We start from the raw sequence: 24936 nt of genomic DNA on the forward strand, positions 1-24936 counted from the left end.
GGGGACAGGGGGGGGGTCAGTATGCGTCCTGGGCCGACTTCAGGGGGAACTGTGCCGACATTTGTCTGGAAAGAACGTGTTCTCGGACTTTACCGGCACAATCCTCCTTGAAGACCTCCTCAGTCCCCGGAACACACGCGAACCCCATCTTCTCTCCATCTTACCGGTCATAGCAACAGTTGTATTGCGGTGATAACGCGGAGTTTTTTGTTTTTTTTTTTTTGGGGGGGGAGCTGTCTTGGGTAGTAACTAAGTTACTTTAACTTGTAACTGTAACTAGTTACTTTTAACTTGTAACTGTAACTAGTTACTTTTGGGGTTAACTAGTTACAGTAACTAGTTTACATTTCCAGAGAAGTAGCTTTTAACTGTAATTAGTTACTATTTCTGTGAATGTAACTGCAAAATGTAACTAGTTACTCGCACAAATGTCGATCCTTTTTTTACGTACGTACGCACGACTTATTTTTCCCTGCGGGAGAGCCACATATTGACTTAGGCAGCTTCGGGTTAAGTGCAATAATACTTTTGTCGCATTTTAGTAAATGTAAATAAATGCACGTTTTTAACGATGTATCACCCTCTCATGGTCGTTTTTATAAAAAGTAACCGTAATGTAACTAAGTCACTTTCTTTCAGTCACTGTAACTGTAAGTAGTTACTTCACCAAGAAAGTACCTATAACTGTAACTTAGTTACTTAACCAAGAAAGTAACTATAACTGTAACTCAGTTACTTTTTAGAAGTAACTTACCCAAGACTGGCGGCGAAGCGCTCCACCTCAACTTCAATAACAAAAATACTCGCAACATTCGATATATTTTTTTACCACGAGTTTCTGATGGGGCACGTTTGAAGGAAGAAATCATTTATCGGCGATCTCGCGTGTGCCCGCCACACGGATCATGACCGGCGCGTTTATTTTCATCTCTGCTTATGGTATTGCTTATCATATGCGAGCATCTTTTGCGGAGCAAAGAGACGTAATGGGCATCGTGAAGGAATGAATGAAAGACGACCTTGAGTGGTTTCCCCTCCTATTAATATGGCAGAACCAGTTCCTGCCATATCGCAGTGTTGTCCGATACATGGCTGTTTACCCACTTGACCGCGCCGTCACCACTTTCCTCTAAGTGATCAAATATTGCCCCTGGCCATGAAACTCCCCGATCATCATGATTAAAATAAAGTAGCTGTCGTTGCGTTTATTTAAAAACGCACCAGCGATGGTATAAGGCGACGTTGCGGCCGAGGGGATGCCACGATAACTGCAAACGTATTTTTATTCGCGATGTATTCATTTTCGCGAATTTCGCGACCGCTAAAAAAATCGCGAAAAATTTTACTATCGAACACAGCTTGACATTGATCCCGCGGAAGGAAACTGACCTGGAATCGCGAAATTAAATGCGATTCGCGAAAATTAATACATCGCGAATAAAAATACGTTTGCAGTATTCCACCGTTTAAAATCCCAGATGTTCAAGATGCAGGATTTCTAAATTGAAACTTTAATATGAAGAATGGCTGAATGACAGTGTTGAATAATGCATATTACTGACAAACCTCGCAGTATTGCGTGATTTTGACCAGGGATCGGAACCGGTATTTTTTTAGGTCCGGTTCGGGTTCAGGCATATTGGTTCGGTTCTGGTTTAGCTCGGCTGAACCGAAATTATCAGCTTGAACCGGTTCAGGTATATCGGTTCGGTTGGGGTTCGGCTCAGGGAGAACCCCCCCTGGCCATACAAAAAAAAAAAAAAAAAGCGGCCGGGACATTTACAGGGTTTGGAACCGTTACTTTTCTCGGTCCCGGTTTAACCGGTTCATGGGCAGTAATTTTGCTGCATGAAAGCGAGCTTACGCTCCCCGTACCCGGTTCAGAAAGGTGCGAGATAACCGTTTCAGGTGAGTCAAAAAAGGTCGGTCAGTAGTACAATGATTTCGCTTCTGAACCGATTCCTGAACCGGTAACCGTATTAATTTTTTCGGTTCAGTTCCGGTTCGGTTCAGTACAAGCAAAAAAACTATGGTTCGCTTCCGGTTCGTGAGAAAATAGTTTTTTTTTTTTCGGTTTTCGGTTCGGGTTCAGCTCCGGTTCCGATCCCTGATTTTGACGTCAGTAGATGTCGCGAATAAAAACCAAGTTTCTGGCGACCGTTAGGCTTAGCATGGCGGTCACATCAGAGCAGCAACAATTATTAGGATTTGGTTAGGTTAGTTTTCAGAGGTTAGGTTCGTTTACGTGCTTTTTTTTTTTTTTTTTTTTGACAGTTCACGCCGTTGGGGTGCTTCCCCCAGTTGGGCACGCACGCAACGCTGCGCTAGCGCCGTTTGGGATTTCGAACATAGGAGGTTCTAAACTGTGGCATTTTCGGGATGCCCCTGCGGCCGCGAACCGGAGCTCAAAAAACGCTCTCGCACCCTTCCTGATGGATGTTCGGGGTCGCAGTGCGAAAGGTTATCAATAAATTCGCAGCCAATTATACAGGGTGTTCAAAATTAAGCTTTCACTAGCACTTTATAAATAGGCGAACAAAAGAAAACTGGTGCTACTTTTTCTGTTCCTTAAGTAAGAAACAGGTGCTACATAATTAGCAACACCTGTTTCTTACACAAGTAGCGTAAAGTTATCATCCGGTTTCCTGTCATCGCTGTGTTTGCGTAGCGCTCGTGAAAGCTTAATTTTGAACACCCCGTATATTTCGGATTGGTTACAGTGACGTCACTATACACATCGAGGCTACGGAAAGCGAACAATAAAGCTTCCTGATTACGTCTTTATCTCACTCCTTCGTGACGTCTACGAAGGTGCTCGTTCTTGCGTCACCGTTCAACCGGAACTGGACGTAGACTTGTCTGTCGTTTTACTTGTTTACCTCGAAAAACCACGACGCGTCGCTGGATGAAGGTTCTCGTATGACATCTACGCGTTACTCACACTGGAATGCAACTGTAATCTCAAAACGAAACCCTTTCGAACGGATTCCCGTACTCGGTTGCAAACCCTGTGTCCGACAATGAAATTTATCTGCTCAAATTTTGAATGGGGTTTCTACACGTAACTCTGAATCGAGCAATCTAACCTCGAACACCTCTGGATAATTGGGGGGTGGGGGGGAGTCTGCAGCGTGCAATGGATGCATCCTTTGCGTGATGCTGTCCTTATTCCTACTTGTAAAGTATTCTTCTGGTAGAGGGGGTGAAATATGGTGAGCCCAGACTGCGGTCCTTTGGCCAACCCAAATGAGAGGCCCTCACGTGGCAAACACGTGCAGGGATCGGAGGGGGGTTGGAGAGAAGATGCACATCTGTTCCTACAGATGGTTCAGCAGCTGGGTCCGTCGCTCGGCAAGTGCGCTCCCGCTAGGGGGTGTGCGTATGGCACCGTCCCCTACGTTGTCATCACAAGTGCTTGCCTTACCAACGCCTCCTGGTTGCGGCAACGCGCTGGCCTTACTGGTTGGCGTCTGTACCGCGTGCTGTGGTGGCCGCCTTTCTTTCTTTCTTTCTTCTTTTTCTTTCTTTCTGTCTTCCTTTTCGTTTTCTTTTTTTGCGGGATGTTTTCCAAAGGACGAACTTCACGTCCACATGTAGTGTAATACGTACCTTATTTTCGAATCAAATATATCCTAGAACAGACATTATGTTGTGCAGCGTCTGTTACTGCACCGTCCGCCGTCCGGGATTTTAATTAGTCCTCCCGTATTTCTTTTCTTTTTGCGGAGCACTGAATCTAGGTTTAGGTCCGAAAAAGGAATACGTTATTTTTTTGCGAAAGAATAATACCCCTGTCAGACGGCATGCTCGAAGGACTTCGGGGAATATTCATTTGCAAAAAATGACCTCAAAGGACCTTTCTAAGAAATGACCATCAACGCGAAAGGAGGCCCCCAGCGACATTTGAGGAGCAGAAAGGAGCCATCTCGACAACAGTGTTATGCCATACCTTCGCAGCTGAATGTAGGAAAACCTATAAAATGCGGATAACGGAGTGAAACTGTGTAAACGTATTTAGATCCTATTTAGAGAAGTGCATATGGCTTCTGCATCTCGATTTGTGGCGCAAAGACCAACTTCAAATTTCCACAGAAGACAGGGAAAAACGAAACCGAAAAAGGGGAGCCTGTGAGGGCAGTCAGTTGAGGAGCACTCCTTTCCCGCCTGTCTGGCAGGCGCCCCCGAACAAAGGTCATTTGAGAGGCAGAAGGCCATTTCTCGCAATTGACATTTGAAATGCTGTCTGACTAGGGTATAACTCAATTTGCGCAGGCAGAATGAAATGAAACACAACACGAAGGGCTCACCAACAGCCAAGCAACGACGAGGCCTTGGTGTGTTGACCAGGGCGCGATGTCGGTGCGGTGAGGTTTAGGAGAGGTACGGTTTAGTCCCGCCACCTATACACTCAGTGACTCTCCCCCACTCCTGCCTGCTGTCCTCTCTCCATCTGTCCACATCTGTACTCCGCTCATAGCCACAGTTGCTTCGCGGCTCTAACACGGACTTAAAAAAAAAAAAAACTCTGTCTATATTCGTCAACTGGAATCTTTGAAGGATCTGTTCTTCTACAGAACAGCTAGAATCTTACCAGCCTCTATATGCATTTCACTGCGTCCGCTGCAAATTCATCATTTGTGATGTCACTCCGGGAAAAAATATTCCCCAGGCTTTATTCTGTTTCATTTTTTTTTCTGTCTGTCTTTCTTTCCTGCTGGAAAGCGCTCATGGCGCTTACGTGCTTTTTCGATATTTTTCGAGCGTCTCGATGGGCCGGTTTTCGTGACGCGAATGTCGGCGAAAGACGCTTGGGTGGCCTTGATAGCCTCTCAGCACGGGCTTCGCTTTCTAATGTAAATTTGTACGCGCATCCGGTACGTTCGGAATGGAGACTAGAAACTGCTCCGATGGAGACGTACAGTGTGTCCACCTGGTGTTCGGCAGGTGCGGCCACCGTAGGTTCTTAGGTGGCATAATTACGAGTCTGGTTCTCGTAAAAAACTACGACGATTTTTATCGCAACTTAGTTCGGGGCGAATTTCCACCGCGGTGTGCCGTTTCTCTCGTAAATCTAACGCTTGGCTGAACACCCTATCAGCAAAATGTCGAGAACTAAGCCAGCATTCGAACTTCTCTTGCCGGATAACTAACCGGAAGTGGACGAAATTTGCGGAATATCCACACTGACAACACGCGCCTGCGTTTGTGACTTACTGCATGCGGCCGCTGTGTATTTCCTTACACCGCGTTCATGCGACCAATCTTGCTAGGATAGATCACTCTGTTGTGGAGAAACTGAAGACTCGCTGCTCTGTATGTAGACAGTTTCAAAGTTCATCACACGTGTAATTCGATCGGACCCAAGTCCGTCCAGAAATCATCATCACAGAATTTGCGAGCCCCCAAAACCCCTCGATCCCACAGCAACAACTCTTTCAGTATTTCCCGAATCAATTGGTTCTTTTAAAAATATCATCAGCTGATCGGATGTAACAACACCTACAGCCATATCTGAGGGAATCTGACGTAGGACATGGTACAAAGCGCACAAAAACACGGACTAGAAGAAGACGACAACACTGTGTTGTCGTCTTCTTCTAGTCCGTGTTTTTGTGCGCTTTCTACCATAGATTGAGAAGTTACCCGTCAAAAAGAACTCGTTACAAGTTACGTTACCGTGTGCAAAATGTAACTAAGTTAATAACGAAGTTCTTCAGCCTGAAATGTAACTCGCAGTTACTGAGTTACTTAAAAAAAAAGAACGAGTTACTTGCATGTTACTTCGGACACAAAATAGCATTATGCAGGTGCAGCGCGCGTGAGCAGTTGAGTTAGACCTTGAGTTGCCTGGAGAGGGGAGGGGGATTTATTGGCAGAAAAAAAAAATAAAAAGAAAAAAATGAAAGGGAGGAGTGGGGACAACACGTTTAGATCGTTTTCGTTTATGTTACAAGTTACCAAAAAAAGGAACTTAGTTACAGAAACGGGTTACTTGTAACGAGTTACCTCGAACTCTGCTTTCTACCATGTCGTATGCTTACCAAATAGCCCAACGTTGTTTGTTATTAATCTGACGTAGGACGTTTCGGTACAGGACCTTCTGACACGTACATCGCTCACGCATTCTGGAAAAGTCAGCCGCGGCAATATGAGAGAGGGTGACAAAGCGAGGAGGAGACGAAAAAGCGGCTGCCTGCATGTATAAAACGGAATCCCGGCGGACGCACGCGTTTGCGTTTTTGCAAAGTTGCGTTTACGTTTTGCTCAGTATCATAAATCTCGGAGTTCTTCTCCTCAACTAATTTATTCCACCGACACATTTTTATTGACTAACAAAATTAACGAAGCTGTTCTTACAGCTTCCACGCTCCTTCCCCTCTCTTTTGTAATTTGCAGCTTTTTTATCTATGTGTATGAATACATGTAATGTCATTCAACTGGAAATTAGTAAGCCCTAAAGTCTATTATCAAAGATCACGAAGGCTGACGCCTGCTGTTAAAGCAACATTACGTCGAAGTAGGTCGTACAGGTTGGGACAAAAGTTTGTGGAACACGCGAGCGACGTACTTTGTCTTCGGTGCGACACCCTAGCGGCTGCCGGAAGCGGGTGAGTTCACTGTTTCGGAGGGGTGGACAGATTCGCTGTTAGCGACACGCAGTGGTCGCTCCAGTGTGGCTTGGGTGTGCCTGGGAAGTACGAGTTACCGCTGTGTGTCGCTCACAGCGCACCCTTCCATCCCTCCGAAACAGTGAACTCACCCGCTTCCGGCAGCCGCTAGGGTGTCGCACCGAAGAAAAAGTACGTCGCTCACGTGTTCCGTAAACTTTTGTCCCAACCTGCACCGCAAATACGTATTTGCAGAGCTGCTTTCGAAGGAAAAAATGAACTATTACTTTCGAAAACACTTTGGTTAAAGATAAGGACCCTGCACATTTTAGTTTTTGTGACAATGAAAATTCGAGGATGGGGCGGGCAGGGCTAGAAACAAGCAAAGCGTAATGTTTAAGGATCGGATATAGTGTTGTCTCTACCGAATTTTCGTGTCTAGAACAAACTAATCAAAGTTTAATAAAAAAAAGCTCTGACTAAGACTACGAAAGACGACAAAATGTAGTACGCGGAAGAACGGCCCATCGATGCATGACACCCATCTCTGGGCTCCGAGCCTCGTTACCCTGGCGCTCTGCGCCATCAGCATCGTGAAGCAGCTTTCTTCCGCGACAGCTGCTGCGAAGAATCGGTCATTGTGATGCGGTTTCCTCGGATAAAATGGTTTCAAGAAACTTTTCCTTGTTTTCTGCGGTCACGGAGAACCGTCCCTTTGAAACTGTCGCTGGAGCTCACGTCCGCTCACAGCCGGATGGAATAACTCCACCGAACAAGCTCTTCCTGGGAGACTTGCGCTGTTGTAATCGTTTTCCTGAGGTGGATCTTTCTAGAAGCTGTGGGACATTAGACACGCCAGACGTCTCATAAACGAACGTTATTCGAGTACATTTACTACTAGGGTCGCAAAAGCATTAGTCGTATTAGTTGATTAGTACGAGCGTGTTCCATAATTGGTTACATTGCGTTACATAATTGATTGTCCATTCGTTCCCTTCCCCAAGGGGAAGCGGTCGTGCCAAGAATAATACATCTCGGAGCGGGGACTAATTATTGTTCGCAAGGTGTTCTCTTCATTCTCGTACGTGTTTGTTGCAAAAATCCTTCCGTAAGCTCATTTGTTCCTGACATGTCCATGTAACGAAACGTCCGCTTCCCGAGGGAAATGGCACAAACAAATATATGAGAGAGGGATGCTGATGCGCAAGGGTTGTTGGGCTCAGTCGGGTCACGTGACGCCACCTGATCGCTAGGCTGTGTTTGCGGTACACTAAAATTGCGCGAACATCGCAGTAACGAAAAAAAAAAAGAAAAAAAAAGAAACGATTTCATAAAACGTAAAGGCTTTCAGTAAATATTCAATAGCGTTTCAGATAGTTTTGTTTGGCAAAATGCTCAAAGACGTAGCCAATTTTTTATATGTATGTCAATCATATCCATACCAATTACTATGTCAATACGCATCTCCTAAGGAATAGAGAGAAATTGAGCGATTTATTCGCCAGATAAGACGCGCATTTATACCATTGTATATCTTTGGAAGGATTTGTAAACTGCTACTTTTCAGCGTTTCGGTGAAATGAGGCTTCCGGGAAGTGGCAATGCCAAGTGTCGGGATGCCATTGGTGCTTTTCTCGGTGCGCGAGCAAGGTTTCCGCCGTTCGGTGTCTTTTTTGCGGGCCACACTGCTGTCACCGGTGCGCTATTTTGAAAACAGCTGCGAGGAGAACTCCCCCGCTGAGAAGCTGGCATGTGCAGTGCACGCGGGTGTCTGTCACCGAAGCCGTGCAAATGGACTCGCTCCGATTTCGCAATAGCACCTTGTGGCTCCGACGGGGTGTGGTTGGCTGGGGTTGTCACACTTCCTTCCTGTAGCTATGGAGGCGTATACGAAGAGGGGAGTCAAGTCCTGTAGATCACATACAGTCAAACCTCGCTTTACGAACACCCTTCGTTTCTCAAAAAATCGTTCGTAAATCGAGGTATTCGTAAATCGAGGTCCGAGGAGTGCAGTGCACAAATACCTCACAAAAACACGGGAAATTAATTTGAATAAGTTTTATTTTGAAAATACTGCGTAATTGTGCTTTGCACCATACTTTCTGCAGGGTCTATCCTGTTTAGAAGAGATGACAGAAGTCGACACTTGACTCATCCACCCGGTCCTCAAAGTACCGTATCGCGCGCGGATGAGACTGTTTCCAACGGCAAATATTACGCTTGTCACCGGCTGTCAGGACTGAACGCCTTCTCTTGGAACGGCAAGATGTTTCCATCTCGGAGACCTGGTCCAAACACACACCCGTTCGGCTGTAAACGCCGGAATTATTCTTTCACGAAATGGTGAATCATGTTTGTGGAACGTAACGACGTTGGGACATTGTATGTTTGACCTTGGCAGCATGTACTGAGGAACTTTCATTATCCTCCGGTTCATTGGCCTGGTCCTCTGTACGTTCATAACGCCCGTTCGTATATCGAGGTCAGAATGGCTTGGCTACTTTGGGTCCGTTCCCTAATAATCCGTTCATAGTTCGGATATCGAGGGTTCGTAAAACGAGGTCAAAATACACGGAAAAAGTTTGGTTCCCTGTGGAGCCGTTCGTAAGTTGAGGGAATTCGTATATCGAGGGTTCATAAAACGAGGTCCGACTGTAAACAAAATACAAAAGCCAACACTGAAGATTTTTGTTTAAGTTTAATTTGTACAAGCTTTCGCGTGGAGGTCCACGCTTCCTCAGGTACGAGGAAGCGTGGACCTCCACGCGAAAGCTTGTACAAATTAAACTTAAACAAAAATCTTCAGTGTCGGCTTCTGTGTTTTGTTTATAGCTATGGAGGGGAAAAAAAGACGGTTATTCCCGTGGATGAGGCAATTAAACGCGAGCCTCGTAACACCCAGTTGGTATTCAGCTGCCACCGTCCGATTGATTTATTTGCCGTACTTTCCGGTGTATAATGTGCACCCCCCGAAAATTAGCGGAATTTTGAAATTGTCCGACGTACCGGCACTATTTGGTGCAGGCTGAGGGTTACTGTAAGCTCTATATATGACCGTTACTGTCAAGCCCGTGCGTCGAGTGTGAAGGCGAGTTCCCACATATAGCGCTTCCCTCTATAGCGCTAGAAAATAGCGCTCGAAACCTAGCGCTGTTTTTTTTTCCGTTTGCCGTTCTCACATACAACCGAGCACATAGCGCAATCCTGCTGGGGTCACGGGATATCTTTTTGCGACGTGATGCACCGGTGCTACCGTGATTGCTTACTGTCGGCGTCGGATATCCGCAGCATCAAGGGGGATGACACTTTGGATGCTGTGATCGCGATACCAGACTTATAACCAACACCCATGCGTTGGCAGATGAAACTCGTGGCCATTTTCGCGTCGTCGTCATCGTCGTCGTCTTCCCGCCTTGCTGCTTCGAGTGATCGGAAGCAAAACAAACCCCAGCTTCCGCGACGTCACGGCTGGAAGAATCTCATGATTGGTTAACGCCGACTCACCGCTCAATATAGCGCTAGAAAAGTTGACCGGGGCTCTACTTCGACAAGAGCGGTTTTATAGCGGTTCGTAGCAATGTGAGGAGGAAAATATAGCGCAATTTTCTAGTGCTATGTAGCAAAGCGCTATATGTGGGAACTGGCCTTCACCGCTCAATATAGCGCTAGAAAAGTTGACCGGGGCTCTACTTCGACAAGAGCGGTTTTATAGCGGTTCGTAGCAATGCGAGGAGGAAAATATAGCGCAATTTTGTAGTGATATGTAGCAAAACGCTATATGTGGGAACTGGTCTTGAAGACCTCTACCACGGACCCAGTTTCTATTCCAGGTCTGACGTCTTTGTAGATTTGACTGTCCTACTAGCTGGCTGTCTCACATTCCCTTCCCAACAGCCTTCCGAAATGAGTTCAGGTCAGGATGAGTGACTACCTCCAAGTCTCCCCAATTCCTGGACCCACTTTGCTGTCTTGGCAAGCTCGTCCGCCTCTGGCCGCATCACGTGGTCCGCTCATCGTGTACTCACCGTCTGTCATACATTCTTCTCCAATATTTTTTTTTGCTACTTTTGGAGTTATTTTGGCCTATTTGGCAGTTTTTGTTTCTTTGTTTTTCGTTTCTTTTGGGGGTCGGTATTGTAAGATTTTTGGGGTGTGTTAGGGGGTGGAGGTGCTGGGAAAATTCCTGCCGAAACTCATTCGGCTCTGGTACCACCGCAGGCGGTCTCCGCCAGTGAGGTGGCCGGAAAGTGGTCACGCGCTTACGAGAACCAATAGGGACCGACGAAACACTCGCTTCTCTGATGTGAGGTTATATCTCGTCAGGTGCACTCGCGTGCAGTACAACGCGTGTTTGACGCAATGAATCGCATACGATGTCAAAGTTGTCACGACCCCTTTAAATTATTTATTTTGGAGTACGCTAAAGGCCACCTTTTGAGGGGGCGGGGCGTTACATGACGCAGTGCAGTGCTAACCTCGCATTGGCAGAATAGAAACAATCAATCAACGGGGGATATGCAAGGAACAATGGCTCACGAAACGGTAACGCATTTATGTGAACGAGGCTCGTGGTGTACAGTGTCTAGGAGATGTTTTCCGGGGAAGAAAGAAGCGCTTCCGAAAGACAGATAACGTTTCGCCGTCTTCCGTCAGGGACGCTCACGCAGCGCCAGTGGTTTATCCAGAACCGCAAGCTCGGGGAGCGGCTGAATCACTGCGCAGTGCGCTTCATTTTCACAAACTTTACGCAATAACGGGACAACCAACTAGAGTTGAACTTTGGAGTCTGCTGCGCTCGTCTTGCAACAGCTGCCTGTTTTTTTTTTCTATAAAAAAATATTGTTTTGATTCGCTGGAGCTGTATCGCCCCTCCCAAAGTTACTCCGAAAAGGGGAGTATCTGGCGTTTCGGTAATGGAAGCAAGGTTATGAACAAAAGATAAAGGTAAGAAGATAGAAGGTGCTACCTGGAACAAGTAACCATTAGCGATGGACGCCTGTTATTTCAGGAGCAGGTATTCCCGCAGATGCAGCGGTAACTCCGTTGTTTGAGACGTTAAAAAAAAAGAAAGAAAGAAAACGCAGGCGTCTAGTGTAATGACGTCATGGTCGGTCGTTGCACGTGTATCCCAGGCAGCTGAAAGGGCGAGTGCATAGGGCTGGACGGATAGAAGTTGTTTTCTTTGTGGGCGGCTCTCTCAAGGAAGATATCGCACTGATGAGACGCCTGGCAGCCAAGCCCCCCAGTCACATGTATTTGGAGGTTCGGTATATTTTGCTAGGTCGCGATTATTTCGGGGACATCGGGAAGTGCTGGTGACAATCTACCCATCCGCGCGTTTTCCGGCTATTGGTTCAGCTGTCTGCGCATCATCCCGGTTTCCCTCTTTCCCCTATTGCTCGTGGAGAGACGTTATTGGTCCCGCCCTCGAATAAGGGCTCAAGATCTCACTGTAAAGCAGAGCGTCGAACAGAAACGTTTCTTCGGTTTGTTTCGAGTTCGGCCATAAAGGTTCGGTTCCGGAGTTCACATAATCGGTTCTATTGACCGGTTCAGAGGCTGTAAACCAGTTCGGAACCGGTTCAAGGTTCTAATATGCTACAAAACTATAGGTAGCCACTAGAAACGATGCCAGATGTTTTAGTTACGTTCTTTATGCATTTATTTCTGTTTTTCGACCAACAGGTCCTCTCTTTTTTCCCTTCCCCGAGCAACGTGCCGCCAATCTAGGCAGGCAGACCGCTCGAATCCCCACATTACCCCCCACCACACAACAAACCGAACCGGTATCCCGGACCGGTAACCGAAGTTTTTAGATCGGTCCGGTTCGGTTCCAATATGGCGCTAGTAATTACGGTTCAATTCCGTTTCAGTTCCAGCTAAAAATAAGGGCTAATTCCGATTTTCGGTTCGACTCGACGCTCTGCTATAAAGTGCCAAGTGCCGCTGTGGACCCATGCCGAATTAGACGAATACTTCCTTATTGCTGCCCTGTGATTGGACGGACACTTCGTGACGTGGTTTTCTCCAAGATTCCTCTTTCCCCGGCGCAGCGTCGAAATGCCGTCGCGTATATGCCGTTGTTTTCGTGCGTGAAAGAAAAAGGCACCTGCTTTGAACGTCCTTTGACTCGATTACGTTCCGTAAACAGACGACTCGACTCGCACACGTGACCTTGCAGACAACGGCCGCCCTCTCCCACCTTGATTGTTCTCCCGTCATGGCACCGATGTGTGCGTCGAACCTGCTATAAAGCGATTACCGGCTGAAGAGAATACTGTCGTCCGTAAAAAAACTTTCCTTCCTCGTATAGAACGCAAGTTCTGCAGCTACTAAAGAACAGAATCAGGGACATTTCTGTCTCGTTATTATGTGTCTTACGTGCGAAAGCATTTGCTGGACGGTTCTTTTTTTTTTTTCTTCTTCTTCTTCTTAAAAAAACATAAAAGGAGATCGATGTATTGAAGAAGACATTCCTTGAGATTGAGGGAAGAAAACGACGAACAAGAAGCAACAGGACAAGTCATCGTCTCCATATTATCACCAGCTCGCTCGCATCCTACTTTTATGTTCAACGTGAAACCGATGTGTGCGGTTCTTCTAATAAAAACTCGCTCTTTAATGCTTCCTGACACCAGATGGCGTTGAGGACTACGTACACTTTCGCAAATCGTGGTCGTGGTTTGGAGCCGTTGATTTTGATTTTACAGTTGTATTTGTCTAAGATAAGTGCGGATGTCAAATTTCGCCCTACAGGGCCTGGGATATTTTAGACGAGCAAACAGGCTAACTGCATGTTCCCTTGTATCAGCTGCTTACTACTGTGTGTACTCGCGTAAAATGGATTCGTATCTGAAGAGTTTGGGAGTATTGTAGGATCTTTACTTTTGGGGGAGAGTGGTGTGTATCTTTTCTTCCTTCTGTACATCCGATCTCGGCTTCTCGGTGACGTGAGCATGTTTCCAGGGTGCACGACCGAGATAAAGGTGACGGAGGGCTCTCTCGAGATACACGATAAGGAATAATCGGCAAGTTCTATATCTAATCGGTGGCTATAGACTTCTCTGAAGAACAGAAACCGGAAGGTACCGACAGTGACGGTTTCTGCAGCGAAAGCCCTGGATATGAAATTGAATTATAAATAATTGGACGCGAATTTAGTCCAAATACTCTGCGCGGCAGCCTTATTTTCCCGTTGCTTTGGCCACGAGCAGCGTGCCCCCAGCGGAAAACGACCGCACGCACACACCTGTTCCTCCTCTGACAGAAACCATTACGGTCATTATCAGCATCCTCGTTGCTTTTGACGTTCATTCTGTTATCCCTTCTTAAAACTTTTTCTCCGTCGTGCACTAATGAGCTGCGCCATCATCGACTCTGCGTGTCTGGAGACCGACCAATACAAAATGCAAAGAGAGCGAACCTCGTTGAACTTCGTTTATTCATTAGATGATGCACGAGACAGAAGAGGAGGCGGAGGAGAAGGCAGCCGCCGTTGCCGTGGAAACCGTAGTAACCATGGCGACAGTGACGTCGGTGTGGCTTCCCTGTTCATAGGGCATTGGGGATTTGCGTTGATACGGATAAATCGGCGGATGAAACAATTAACCGTGTTCGTTTGTCCATTTTTGTGTTCAGCTGCGTTTGTTTTGTAATTACTCTAACTGAAAGTGTGGTTCTCGTTTGATTTATTTTTATTTTGCTCCAACAACCTTCTGTTGTTGTTGTAGAGTTTAATTTTGTTGCATGAGCTGAACACGGGGAGCTTGTATGCAGTGTGTGTATTCTGGCTTTTTTGGTTGTTGCAGTCATTATCTGAATGGAGCACCAATCATGGGGCTTGAGGATTCTTGTGTTATCTGTGCACACCATTTTATCAAACCGTAAATAATTTTTTTTTTTTTGTAAAAATAGTCTGCCGTTGTAATTGTGGGGTAGAAAGATTTATCACAAGTGGTTACTCTGTTCCTGTGACCCTTTTGTTTCTGTCCCCTTATTCATCTTGGCTGATCTATGGGATAGCCAGCAACATGAAAACAAGCCATCCCATGATGAGAAAGCAGCAGCCCCTGTCTCATGGCTCTTAACCTAAAGTTTGTCACCTTAAAGTCTTAACCTTAAAGTAAAGGGTGTTTACGACACCCAAATAGACCTCACATGACCCCTGCAGCCATATGCGATGATTGACAATATGATAATGATAGAACAAAGCTTGCCTATTTAACGTCTGACAAGACATAGCAACAGCGATGAGGTACAACATGGACGCATATATGAAGTGCATTTGGAAAGTAATGGGACTGCTTTAATAAAGTTTTTCATTAACAGCTGGACAACAAGTGAACATTATCAGCTTCCGAGTAATTGCAGTGGGAAGCCACACATCTCTGAGACCTTGCTCCTTCTCCTCATAGCAGCGTTGCAAGTCCACAGCTTGCTTTCATTATGTTTTGGATCCCGAAGCTCATAAATGGAGACCTTTGTTGTGGAGCTTGAGTCTTGAGATGAAAAAGAAATCACGTGAATGCTGTAACTCTGGAAGGTTAGCTGAACCGCAGGAAAACCAGCGGCATGGCCGAGTGGGCTAAGGCGTCCGCTCGTTGGTGGTAACCAAGGTCGTGCGTAAGACTGGGAGGTGGTGGGTTCGAATCCTACCGCCGGCTGTGCTGTCTGAGGTTTTCCCTGGGTTTTCCGAATACTTTCCAGACTAATGTCGGCACAGTTCCCCCTGAAGTCGGCCCAGGACGCATAGTAACCCCACTGTCCCCCACTCCTTCCTGCTATCCTCTCTCCGTCTGTCCTCATCTGTACGTCGCTCATAGCCACAGATGCTTCGCGGCGCAAACACCCAAAAAAAAAAAAAAAGAACCGCAGGAATGCCTGTTTCTCTCCAAAAGTAAATGGGAAACGAAACAAAAGACACACCGTGAAGGAGCCCGCGGTGGGGAAATCAGATACGTAATTTTAAAATGGTTAGAACGGTTAAAAAATTGGAACGAGAGCTTTCGTGCAAGGGGCAACACTTCTTCAGGTTACTCAAGAAGAAGGTTACACAAGAAGTGCAGCCTCTTGCACCAAAAATTCTCATTCGGATAAACCATAGTGGCTCCTAACCGTTATAATATTACGTTTCCAAAAGCAGGTCAAGAACATAGCATTGTGACAGGAAGCATTACAGTGGTGCAGCATCCAAGGGTTAACCCCTTTTACCCTTTAACCCATTTGGTTAACCCTTTTTTATGAGCCTTTCAATGACCTCTCGATAGTATTGCTGATTAGCAGTTCGTCCTTTGGGAGCAAATTCCTTACGAATAATACCTTCACAGTGGAAAAAAGCAACAAAAAATGCATCAGTTTTAGTTTTCAGTCTGACTTTCTTTGAGCACAGCGATCTGCTTGCGTTTCACTCCAAACTTATTTAATTTTACGATCACGCTTGCAAATCTGCGGTTCACCACCTGGTATTGCAAACTTCAGTCTGTTTGCGTAACTTTCAATGTGAATCAGTTTTTTTTTTTGTTGGTGAGGTTTCTTAATTGTAATCTTCAATGACGTATAACGTGAGTGTCTTTTTGTATCTCCGCAGGTGTTGTACACGAGCACCCACGCATTGGTTCTGATGGGGAAAGTGAGGAAGCGTCGGGAGCCTCGGATGAAGTCATATCTCCCGTCAAGCTCAGGGCAAAGCCTAATAATCGGCGCTCCAACCATGTGAGTATTGTAGTGCAGGTGACTGCCACCTTCCTTGAAGCCCTATGCCTAGCTTCAACTGGTGTACAGTCAACCCTCGATTTATGAACACCCTCGGTTCCCAGAAAAATCGTTCATAAATCGAAAATTCCGTTAAGTCAGTACTATCGAGCTGACGAAACAGTACTTGCCAGTTGGGATTGTGTTTATAATGCAATATATTGTGTAATTTTGCTTTCGACCATGCCTTCTGCTGTACACTTGGTCGACCCTAATGCGTCCCCGGAAAAGCCGTTTGTTGTTCGGATTTCGAGGGGTTAAAAACCGAGGGTGCAATACCTGGAAAAAGATTCGTCCGTTCCGGCATCATTCATAAGACGAACGAGATGTTAAGAATGATCTGTTCAAAAATTGAGGGCAAAAACACTGGGCAACTCCTAGTTGGTTTCCAGAAATTCCATTAATTATTCGGTTATCGAGGATCATAAAACGAGGGAATAATGCTTGTAAAAAGTTTGGTTCCTCGTGCTCCTGTTCATCAAATGAGGGAATTCATAAATCGAGGGTTGACTGTATTTCAGTTTGGGTGGCTTCAACTACGAGATCATTACTGTGGGTAGTCATGATGATACGTGGGTAGTCATGATGATCTCCACATGATCAAATGGGGAGATCCATTTTTTATTCAGTGTTATACTGTTGGATTTGCTTTAGTTGGTTAAAGCTAAGGTTTAGTTGAACAACTTTCGTGCAAGAGGCTGCAGTTCTTTCGGTTCCTGTTCAGTTCTTCAAGTTCACTTCTCTAGGTTCAGGTTCCTGGTAACCAGGAGAAGTGCAGCCTCTTGCACGAAAGTTCTCATTCAAATAAACTGTAGTTGCTCCTAACTGTTTTAATATTACGTTTCCGATTCCCTCATCACGGGCTCCTTGACAGTGTTCTTTCTTTCTTTTTCTTTTTTTAGTTAAGGTAGTTGAGCCGTAAAAGTAGTTTTACTGTCCCTTCTGACGTGTGCTCTTGAAGCAGGTTTCCTTATAGCCTTTCGATAGAGAGCTGTATGACTGATGAACTCCATCTACTCTAGAACCTGTGGGCTACTAAATGGAAGAATATTCCCCTTGTGTTGTAGTAATAAATTTCCCCATCAAATGTTTAGCAAATGTCTCATTATCAGCATCCAAATTTAGATATTCACGCAGCATTTTTAATGCGATGGCTATTGTGCGGGACGCAATTCTCACGTGACAGAGTTTGTGTATTTTGCCAGTGCAGGCAATCGCAAAAGTGAAAAATATTTTCATTCCGTCTTTGAAACTTATTCCGTACGAGGACCCTCTGATCTACTTTGGTGGCTCCTAGCAACCATTTTTTTTTTGCCCTCCCACTCTTGCGCAGATTGCGTCGATCCCTGTCGTATGAATGTGTGTATGAGTGTGAAAAAATGTAAGAGTGAAAGGAGGATGAGTGAGAGAGAGTGACTGGTTTGTCCCTTCAGATGACGCACCCTGGAAGTCGCTGAGAAGGCGTGTTAGCTTAGCTCAATTGGTAGAGCCCTGGACCGGTCATCCAGAAGATGTGGGTCCGAGTCCTACAGCTGGCTAACCTTTCCAGTGACTTTCATCTTTCATCGTACCTTTTTGACTTTGCCACTTAACTCTGACGCTACTCTTCTGACTGCCAGCTTGGCCATCTGCCTAACGATACCACATTCCTCTGTCAGTAGTAGCGAAGCTCCACTCACGTGTTCGACGTGACACCGTTTCTGTGGCTCTGGCGCTATTAAACAGTAAATCGACATCATCATGTCACTAGTTCCTGAAGTAGTGTTATCGCTAGAATGCTCTCAGCTCTACGAAATGAAAGGAACATTATCAGTGAAATGAAGTTCATGAAATGGGGCCATATTTTTGTGGCAAAATATCTGTATATGTTTCCTGTTGTCCAAGGAACTTGAATTGTGAGGTTGTAACGTGCCACGGTAAACAGAGTATTAGGGAGGCCTAGTGAAAGATTAAGGATGACACCATGTGTCGAGATAGCCGTCGCATAGTGGGTGTTGTTTAATGCGTTATCTGCTTCCGTGTTTGTGTACACCAAGGTCGACTAAAAGGCCAGACGAGTTCTGTCCGTGATAAGGTTACCTCAGAACTGCATGGCTAAAGCGTGTGCATACTTGCAGTAATTCCATGCCTTTATTATTGTGTTCAGGCTGTCCAAAGATTTTTAAAGTTGTTTCTCTACGTCCCGCAGTATTGACGCATCCCTCCATGATGCACTTTCCTCCTTGCAGTGGTGAAGTATTGACCAAAAGATGCGCTTTCTGCCTTAATTTTTCCTCCGAGGTTTCAGTGCGGCCTCATTACCTTGTGATGTGCACAGGGCTAGACTCTGGCTAGGCTAACTCTAATTTCTTTGAGCAAAAAAATCCTAAAACATCACGTTGAACACGTCACACCTAACCCTTTAAATACCATGCCAATGATGAGGACGGTGCCCAGAAGAAGAACAGTCTCTGTTCGAAATATTGGCGGCTTCTGTCCCGTTCTAGAACTCCCTTCCTAGAACATCATTGTATTTCTGACCTACAGCTGTCCTGTGGGAGTTGACTCAATCTCGTATGAAGTGTGCCTGGGTAGCACCATGACTTGCAGTTTTCAGATTGTATTGCCCGCAGAAAGGGCTGTAGCTGAGAAGTCGCTCATCCTTTTTTTACTTTGCGAGGACACGATGCTCCACTGGATCTTTACCACTCAAATTAACACAGAAATCTATATCTTGTGTCAAGTTCTGCCAATGAGACTGGCAATGTGCAATTAATGTGCAAACATTGCAGGAGATGCTGAAACAACTGTAAGGCTTGTTTTTAGATGCCCTATACCTTATTTCAGATTACTCATACTTTAGATTCCATTCAAGTTTGCATTAAATGTATTTCTGTAATGTATGCTTGAAAGTTTGCCTTGTGTCATCAATCATTTTCCAACCCTGTACACCTGACCAAGAACATAGCTGTGAAGCATTATTGAATTGTCATAATTTCTGCTGTCACTTTGTCGGAAAGTACCAGACCCCTCAGGGGGAAAAAAGTTACACGTACAGACACTTTTAACTTAGAACTTTGCAGTGCTCTTGTGTACATAAAGTTTTCTAGTCTTATATGCGTGCATAATATCTGTGCTCCAAACAACTTCAAATTGCAATATATGGAAAGCTCCTGTAATAAGTTATTTGAACTGTTTGAGGCCCACTGCAACAATGAATTATGAACATGCATCATGTATCTACATTTCAGTCTGATATTAGCAAGAGACTTTCACTGCCGGCCGACCTCAGATTGCCCGAAAGCTTCCTCAGTAAACAGCTAGTTTTGGATGGGCCTCTCAGTAGGACGGTCAGAAGACAATCCTTGGTATGCCATCTCATTTCTGATAATTTGCTGCTGCTAATTTGTTTACTTAAAAGATCATGAATGTGTAATGGTGTGGTTGCTTCCATTTCTCTCCCATAGTCAGAAATAGGCTTTGGAAGGATGGAAACTTATACAAAACTAGACAAGCTTGGGGAGGTAAGTTTTGTCGTCTGTATATGCACGCATGAATTAGTAATGGAAATGGTGGTATCAAAGCACTTTGTTTCTATTTACAGGGTACTTATGCCACAGTGTTCAAGGGAAAGAGTCGACTAACAGATAACTTAGTAGCTCTGAAAGAAATTAGGCTAGAACATGAAGAGGGAGCACCCTGCACTGCCATTCGTGAAGGTATGTTCATACCAGTTGTCGCCCTTAATCATCCTATGGGGACAAATACATACCTGCCAACTCTCCCGATTCGGACCGGTTCGTACGGTTGTACAGCCGAGAAGCAAATCTCCCGGAAAATGCAGTTTCCCTCTCTATATCTCAAACACCTGTTTTTTCTATAGGGCACATAGACGAAAACGTCAATCCAGTACCAGCCCAATTGCCATCGGCATTGCTGCTGCTTCCTGGATCCTCTGTGTTACGGAATTCAGGGGTTCTGGTCAAGGTTCTAGTTCTAGCGCTTCTAGTTTCTGGGCATTTCCTCCATGTTTTCGGGTGACGAAGGTGCCCTTGCACTAGCTGTTTCGACCTTGCATACCTCACAAGGAGAACCTCAACCTCGAAAAGAGAACAGAGGCATGGTTTTGTGTCCTCACGTTCAGTGTCACAGCCTTGTCACAGCTTGACACCCAGATAGTTTCTTGGAGAGGGCAAAGTCTGTCCCCAAAGCCCCCCCCCCCCCCCCCCCCCCCCCCCGCTTTTGAAATCTCCCTAATTTGGATGTTCCCAAGTTGGCAGGTATGCAAATATCTAAGTGCTGTTTTACTTTTAATATAAGTCGTCTCGTCTGGATACCCTTTGAACAGACATCATAAGCTTGCGAGTTACTAATTGTCACCAGACACACTTTGTCACAAGTGGTAGGGCATGCAAAGTATGAGCAACAACAACTTTGAATGCTAATGAGTGGGTAATGAACAAACACTTTTACCATTTGATCGTGAAACTTTAGTGGTTAGAGAGAATCGATACGGAAAGAGTGATGACTTACTCAGTCTAGCATTTCCAGGGTTTCTTTGGGGTCCTACAGAGAGTGAAGGGCGTTGCACACCCTTAAAGGAACACTGAGGTGATCCCCGAAATATTATTTTTTATTTTTTCACTGTGGTATGTTTTACAACAAATAAAATGAGCTCCCGCGAAAGAATGAGGTGCGTGCGCGGGCGACATACAGAGCACTCGCGAGACGCTTCGGTTCCACACACCTTTGGAAAATTCTCTTCCCATGAAAAAAGGGCACGTCGCAGAGCGAGAGGATGTTGTGACGTTTCGTACTCCCCTGCACGTGACCAGTGGCACAGCTCGAGCACGTATAAGCAGTTCGTGAGCTGTGAAGGAAAAAAAAACGAATAAAAAAAGGCACTGAGCCTTTTCCGCATCACGCTAGGATCGTGTGGGGTCCTCCGCGGCTGTTGTCTCCGACTGTTTTCATAAATTTGATTGCGCAGCTATAATACAGGGTTCGCCAAGATATACTTCGGGGTTTGTAATGAGGATAAAACAAATAAGAACCGTGTCGGAAAGCCAAAGTAGATGTTAGAGGACGTATTATGTTCCAAAATTTCATGTCAATAAAATTCCGCATGGTGTGTATCTCTACGGATAAATCGTGAAAATAAAAAAAAACGCCGCTGACTAATCGGCTATACCTGTGTTTTAGCTCCTTCCTGTCAGATGGCGAAATGGTCGAGCGCGGCGTTGCAGACGACATCAAACCAAGTGAACAAGTGGAACCGAATGCAGACTCGCACTCTGCAACGCTGCGTTCGACCGTGTCGCCATCTGACGGGAAGGAGCTGAAACACAGGTACAGCCGATTAGGCAGCGGCAGTTTTTTAATTTTCACGATTTATCCGTAGAGGTACACACCAAGCGGAATTTTATTGACATGAAATTTTGGAGCACAATACGTCCTCTAACATCTCCTTTGGCTTTCCGACACTGTTCTTATTTGTTTTATCTTCATTACAAACCCCGAAGTTTATCTTGGCGAACCCTGTACACAGCAGAGCAGAAATATTTTGCATGGCGACTCCTGGTGGACAACTTGACAGACGAGGCATTGGTGTGTCTATGCACCATTAGTTATTCGAATATTGACTAAGGGGTTTGTGGTAGTTTATGGTGAAGTATTGATGGCCTGACCCTCATAGTGGCAATATCAGCGAAAGAAATGGCAAGTACTGATTTTTCCCTGGCTTTTTGAACAGTATGCCAGGAGAACTGAATCTCCAAAGTATGCCCCGTGTTCGACTTTTCTTCCGCAAATGCGTCGATGTTCGTAACTTCTGTTACGCGAATATCATTACGGATAATTTCTTGACACTGTTTCGAAATGTGGTGGCTGTAACGTCATTACTTTGTCATTTTGCAGTATCTCTACTCAAAGACCTCAAGCACAATAATATAGTTACGCTACATGACATTGTACACACGGAGAAGTCTTTGACCCTGGTCTTTGAATATCTGGTAAGTCTCAGTTTGGACCCCATTGGGATTGTTCGTATGGGCAGATCCAGTGTGATGGTTTCCCCATCACAGAGTTCATTTTGGAGGACGCCACGTGAAGTAGCCTTTAAAGTTGACGGATGGAGTGCAGTGACGGAACTGATGTACTTGTTTCACTTTTATTGTGCAGGAGAAGGATCTAAAGCAGTACATGGACGACTGTGGGAATTTCCTGTCGTTGAATAATGTCAAGGTAGGATAATAAATAATAGAATTATTTTGATCCATACATCTACGCGCGTGTTCCGTTAACCCTTGTCTGCGTGTTCCTGCTGCCTGGCGATTGTGATGCATGCATGGTGCAGCTGACATTCGGAGGGTCTTCTCTCCTGCATTGTGCAGTGTGCAGATACCGACAAAAGTTTACGGAACACCAGAGCGACCTATTTCTTGATAGGAGCGATACCCTAGCAGCGGACTGTAGCGTACACAGCTACTGAAAGGTGCTTGGGATACCTGGTCACCTGTCTGTAATTCTGTCTGCTCCTGTCTGCTGCAAGGGTACCACTCCGATGACGATAGTCACCACTCCGGTGTTCCGTACACTTTTGTCTGGACCTGTACTATCTGTCGGGATCTGGGGTGTGACATAATCAGGGCTTCGGGTTCTGAGGTTAACCCTGTAAAACCAATTTTCTGTAATGTCATTTCTCTGTTTGTTGCATGCTCAAAACGGTAAAATATGCAGGGCATGTTACATAGAAATTCTCTCACTTCATGCTCTGGTAGGAGTGCCAAGCGAACATCATGTAATTAACTGTAACTATGGAAAGTTAAGGTTTCCACGATGTGGGATTTACAAATCCATGGGATTCCGTGGGCAAGAGAAAACGAACAAAAATAAATGTTGCCGCATTCTCCCAGGATCACTTACCGACTCGTCCCGCATGCTTTTCCAGCCTTTCGTAACTTTTCAGTGTACAAAGAAAATACATAACTGGCAATTTTTCTCTGGGTGTTGTTAAATTTTCTTTCATCACAGCACATACGTTGTGTAAGTGCCACAAGTATCAGTCACAGTCATGACTGATTGGGGTTTAACCTGCGAAAATGTTGCAGATAGATTTAAATTTGCACATAATTCTGTAATATGTCGAATATTCTACGAAAAACACACGATTCTGAGGGAAACAGCAGGTTCCATGAACTTTTGCCGATCCGTGGGAAGCTAGGGTCTCGAACTGTAACATTTCAAACGATTAATGTTACAGTGCAATGTTTACAATTTTGAATTTTTTTACAGTGCTTCCTATTCCAATTGCTGCGAGGCCTAGCATACTGCCACCAGCGCCGTATTCTGCATCGGGACCTCAAGCCACAGAATCTGCTCATCAATGACAAGGGGGAACTCAAACTAGCTGATTTTGGTACGTCACTCCACTAATTCACAGTGTTGGCCTCGCATCAATATTGTGCAGACAGTGTTATTACTTAGTTCGGGAGCAGTTTTCTTTTTACATTTGTGATATGCATAATGATCCTGATAAACTCGATTTTTACCTATATAATATAATTCATATTATTCCACAAGAAACTTTCAGACTTTTTTCTGGCCACCGTCAAGTTTGGAAAATTGGTCGGCTACTGTACCTATGCAGCATGTGGCTCTCGTAGGCATTGTTTACTGCACCTTACCACCCTTATTACTGGCATATGGATATCTCCCCAGACATATCAGTTATGTGAACAAGTTGATTCCCAAATTCTCCAGCCGTCCATACTTTTCTATTCACATTTTGCTATTCCTTGACACATCAGAGCTGTGGTTACTTTTTGCGGAAAAAATAAAGCCAACTCATTGTCACCATGTCATTTGACTGTAACTCCAAGGCTGAGGACCGCAGGATTTGGGATGGGATGAGCCTGGTTTTATGCAAATGCAGCATGTTTCTGTTATGTACCAGATTAAATGTAGCTGCCTGTATAATGTTTGAGGTTGTTCCATTTCAGGGTTAGCTCGGGCCAAGTCTGTTCCCATCAAGACTTTCTCTAACGAAGTGGTCACACTATGGTAAGAATACCGGGCTTGTCTTGTTTTTGCTTGTGCAGGAAGATAACGAGGGTAGTTCCATCTCAAATCAAACAAGCCAGTACATTTGATTAGGGGTGTGCGAATATTCGAGTTCTCGAATTCGGATCGAATATCAAACGCTCGAACTATTCGATTCGCGAATCGAATATCCAATATTCGATTTTTCGAATATTCGACTATTCCACGAATATGAACCACACTAGAGCACTGCATGGGCCCGGGCCCCCGACCCGGCCCGGGCCCGACCCGGCGCGCGGGCCGGGCTGGGCTTGTTATTGGCTGTGTGCTCCGGGCCGGGCCGAGCCCGGGCCGACAAAATACGCCAGCACCACGGGCCGGGCCGGGCCCGGGCCGTTAAAATACGCCACCACCGCGGGCCGGGCCGGGCCCGGGCCGACAAATATGTTCCCGAGAGTCAGGCCTGGCCGGGCCACGCAGCTAATTCCACACATTGGAGATGCATTAGTTCATATCATCATGCGCTTGCGTCATTCCTGTGCATATTTTGCAAAGACAA

At 45.5% G+C, this 24936-nt stretch overlaps 1 protein-coding gene across 4 annotated transcripts in view; it reads left to right on the top strand.

Annotated features, from left to right (window-relative positions):
* The window catches only part of LOC135400200 (cyclin-dependent kinase 16-like), a 93550-nt gene that overhangs the window by 57212 nt on the left and 11402 nt on the right, over window positions 1-24936 (top strand). For all 4 annotated transcript variants that reach the window (XM_064631950.1, XM_064631948.1, XM_064631949.1 and 1 more), the window contains 8 exons: window positions 16195-16319; window positions 19589-19705; window positions 19805-19861; window positions 19942-20056; window positions 22254-22348; window positions 22518-22580; window positions 23631-23754; window positions 24338-24398. In XM_064631950.1, the coding sequence (XP_064488020.1) occupies window positions 16195-16319; window positions 19589-19705; window positions 19805-19861; window positions 19942-20056; window positions 22254-22348; window positions 22518-22580; window positions 23631-23754; window positions 24338-24398 (757 nt within the window). The remainder of the gene's footprint in view (window positions 1-16194; window positions 16320-19588; window positions 19706-19804; window positions 19862-19941; window positions 20057-22253; window positions 22349-22517; window positions 22581-23630; window positions 23755-24337; window positions 24399-24936) is intronic.

Source organism: Ornithodoros turicata, chromosome 7 (assembly GCF_037126465.1).
Source record: "Ornithodoros turicata isolate Travis chromosome 7, ASM3712646v1, whole genome shotgun sequence".
Classification (NCBI taxonomy): Eukaryota; Metazoa; Arthropoda; class Arachnida; order Ixodida; family Argasidae; genus Ornithodoros; species Ornithodoros turicata.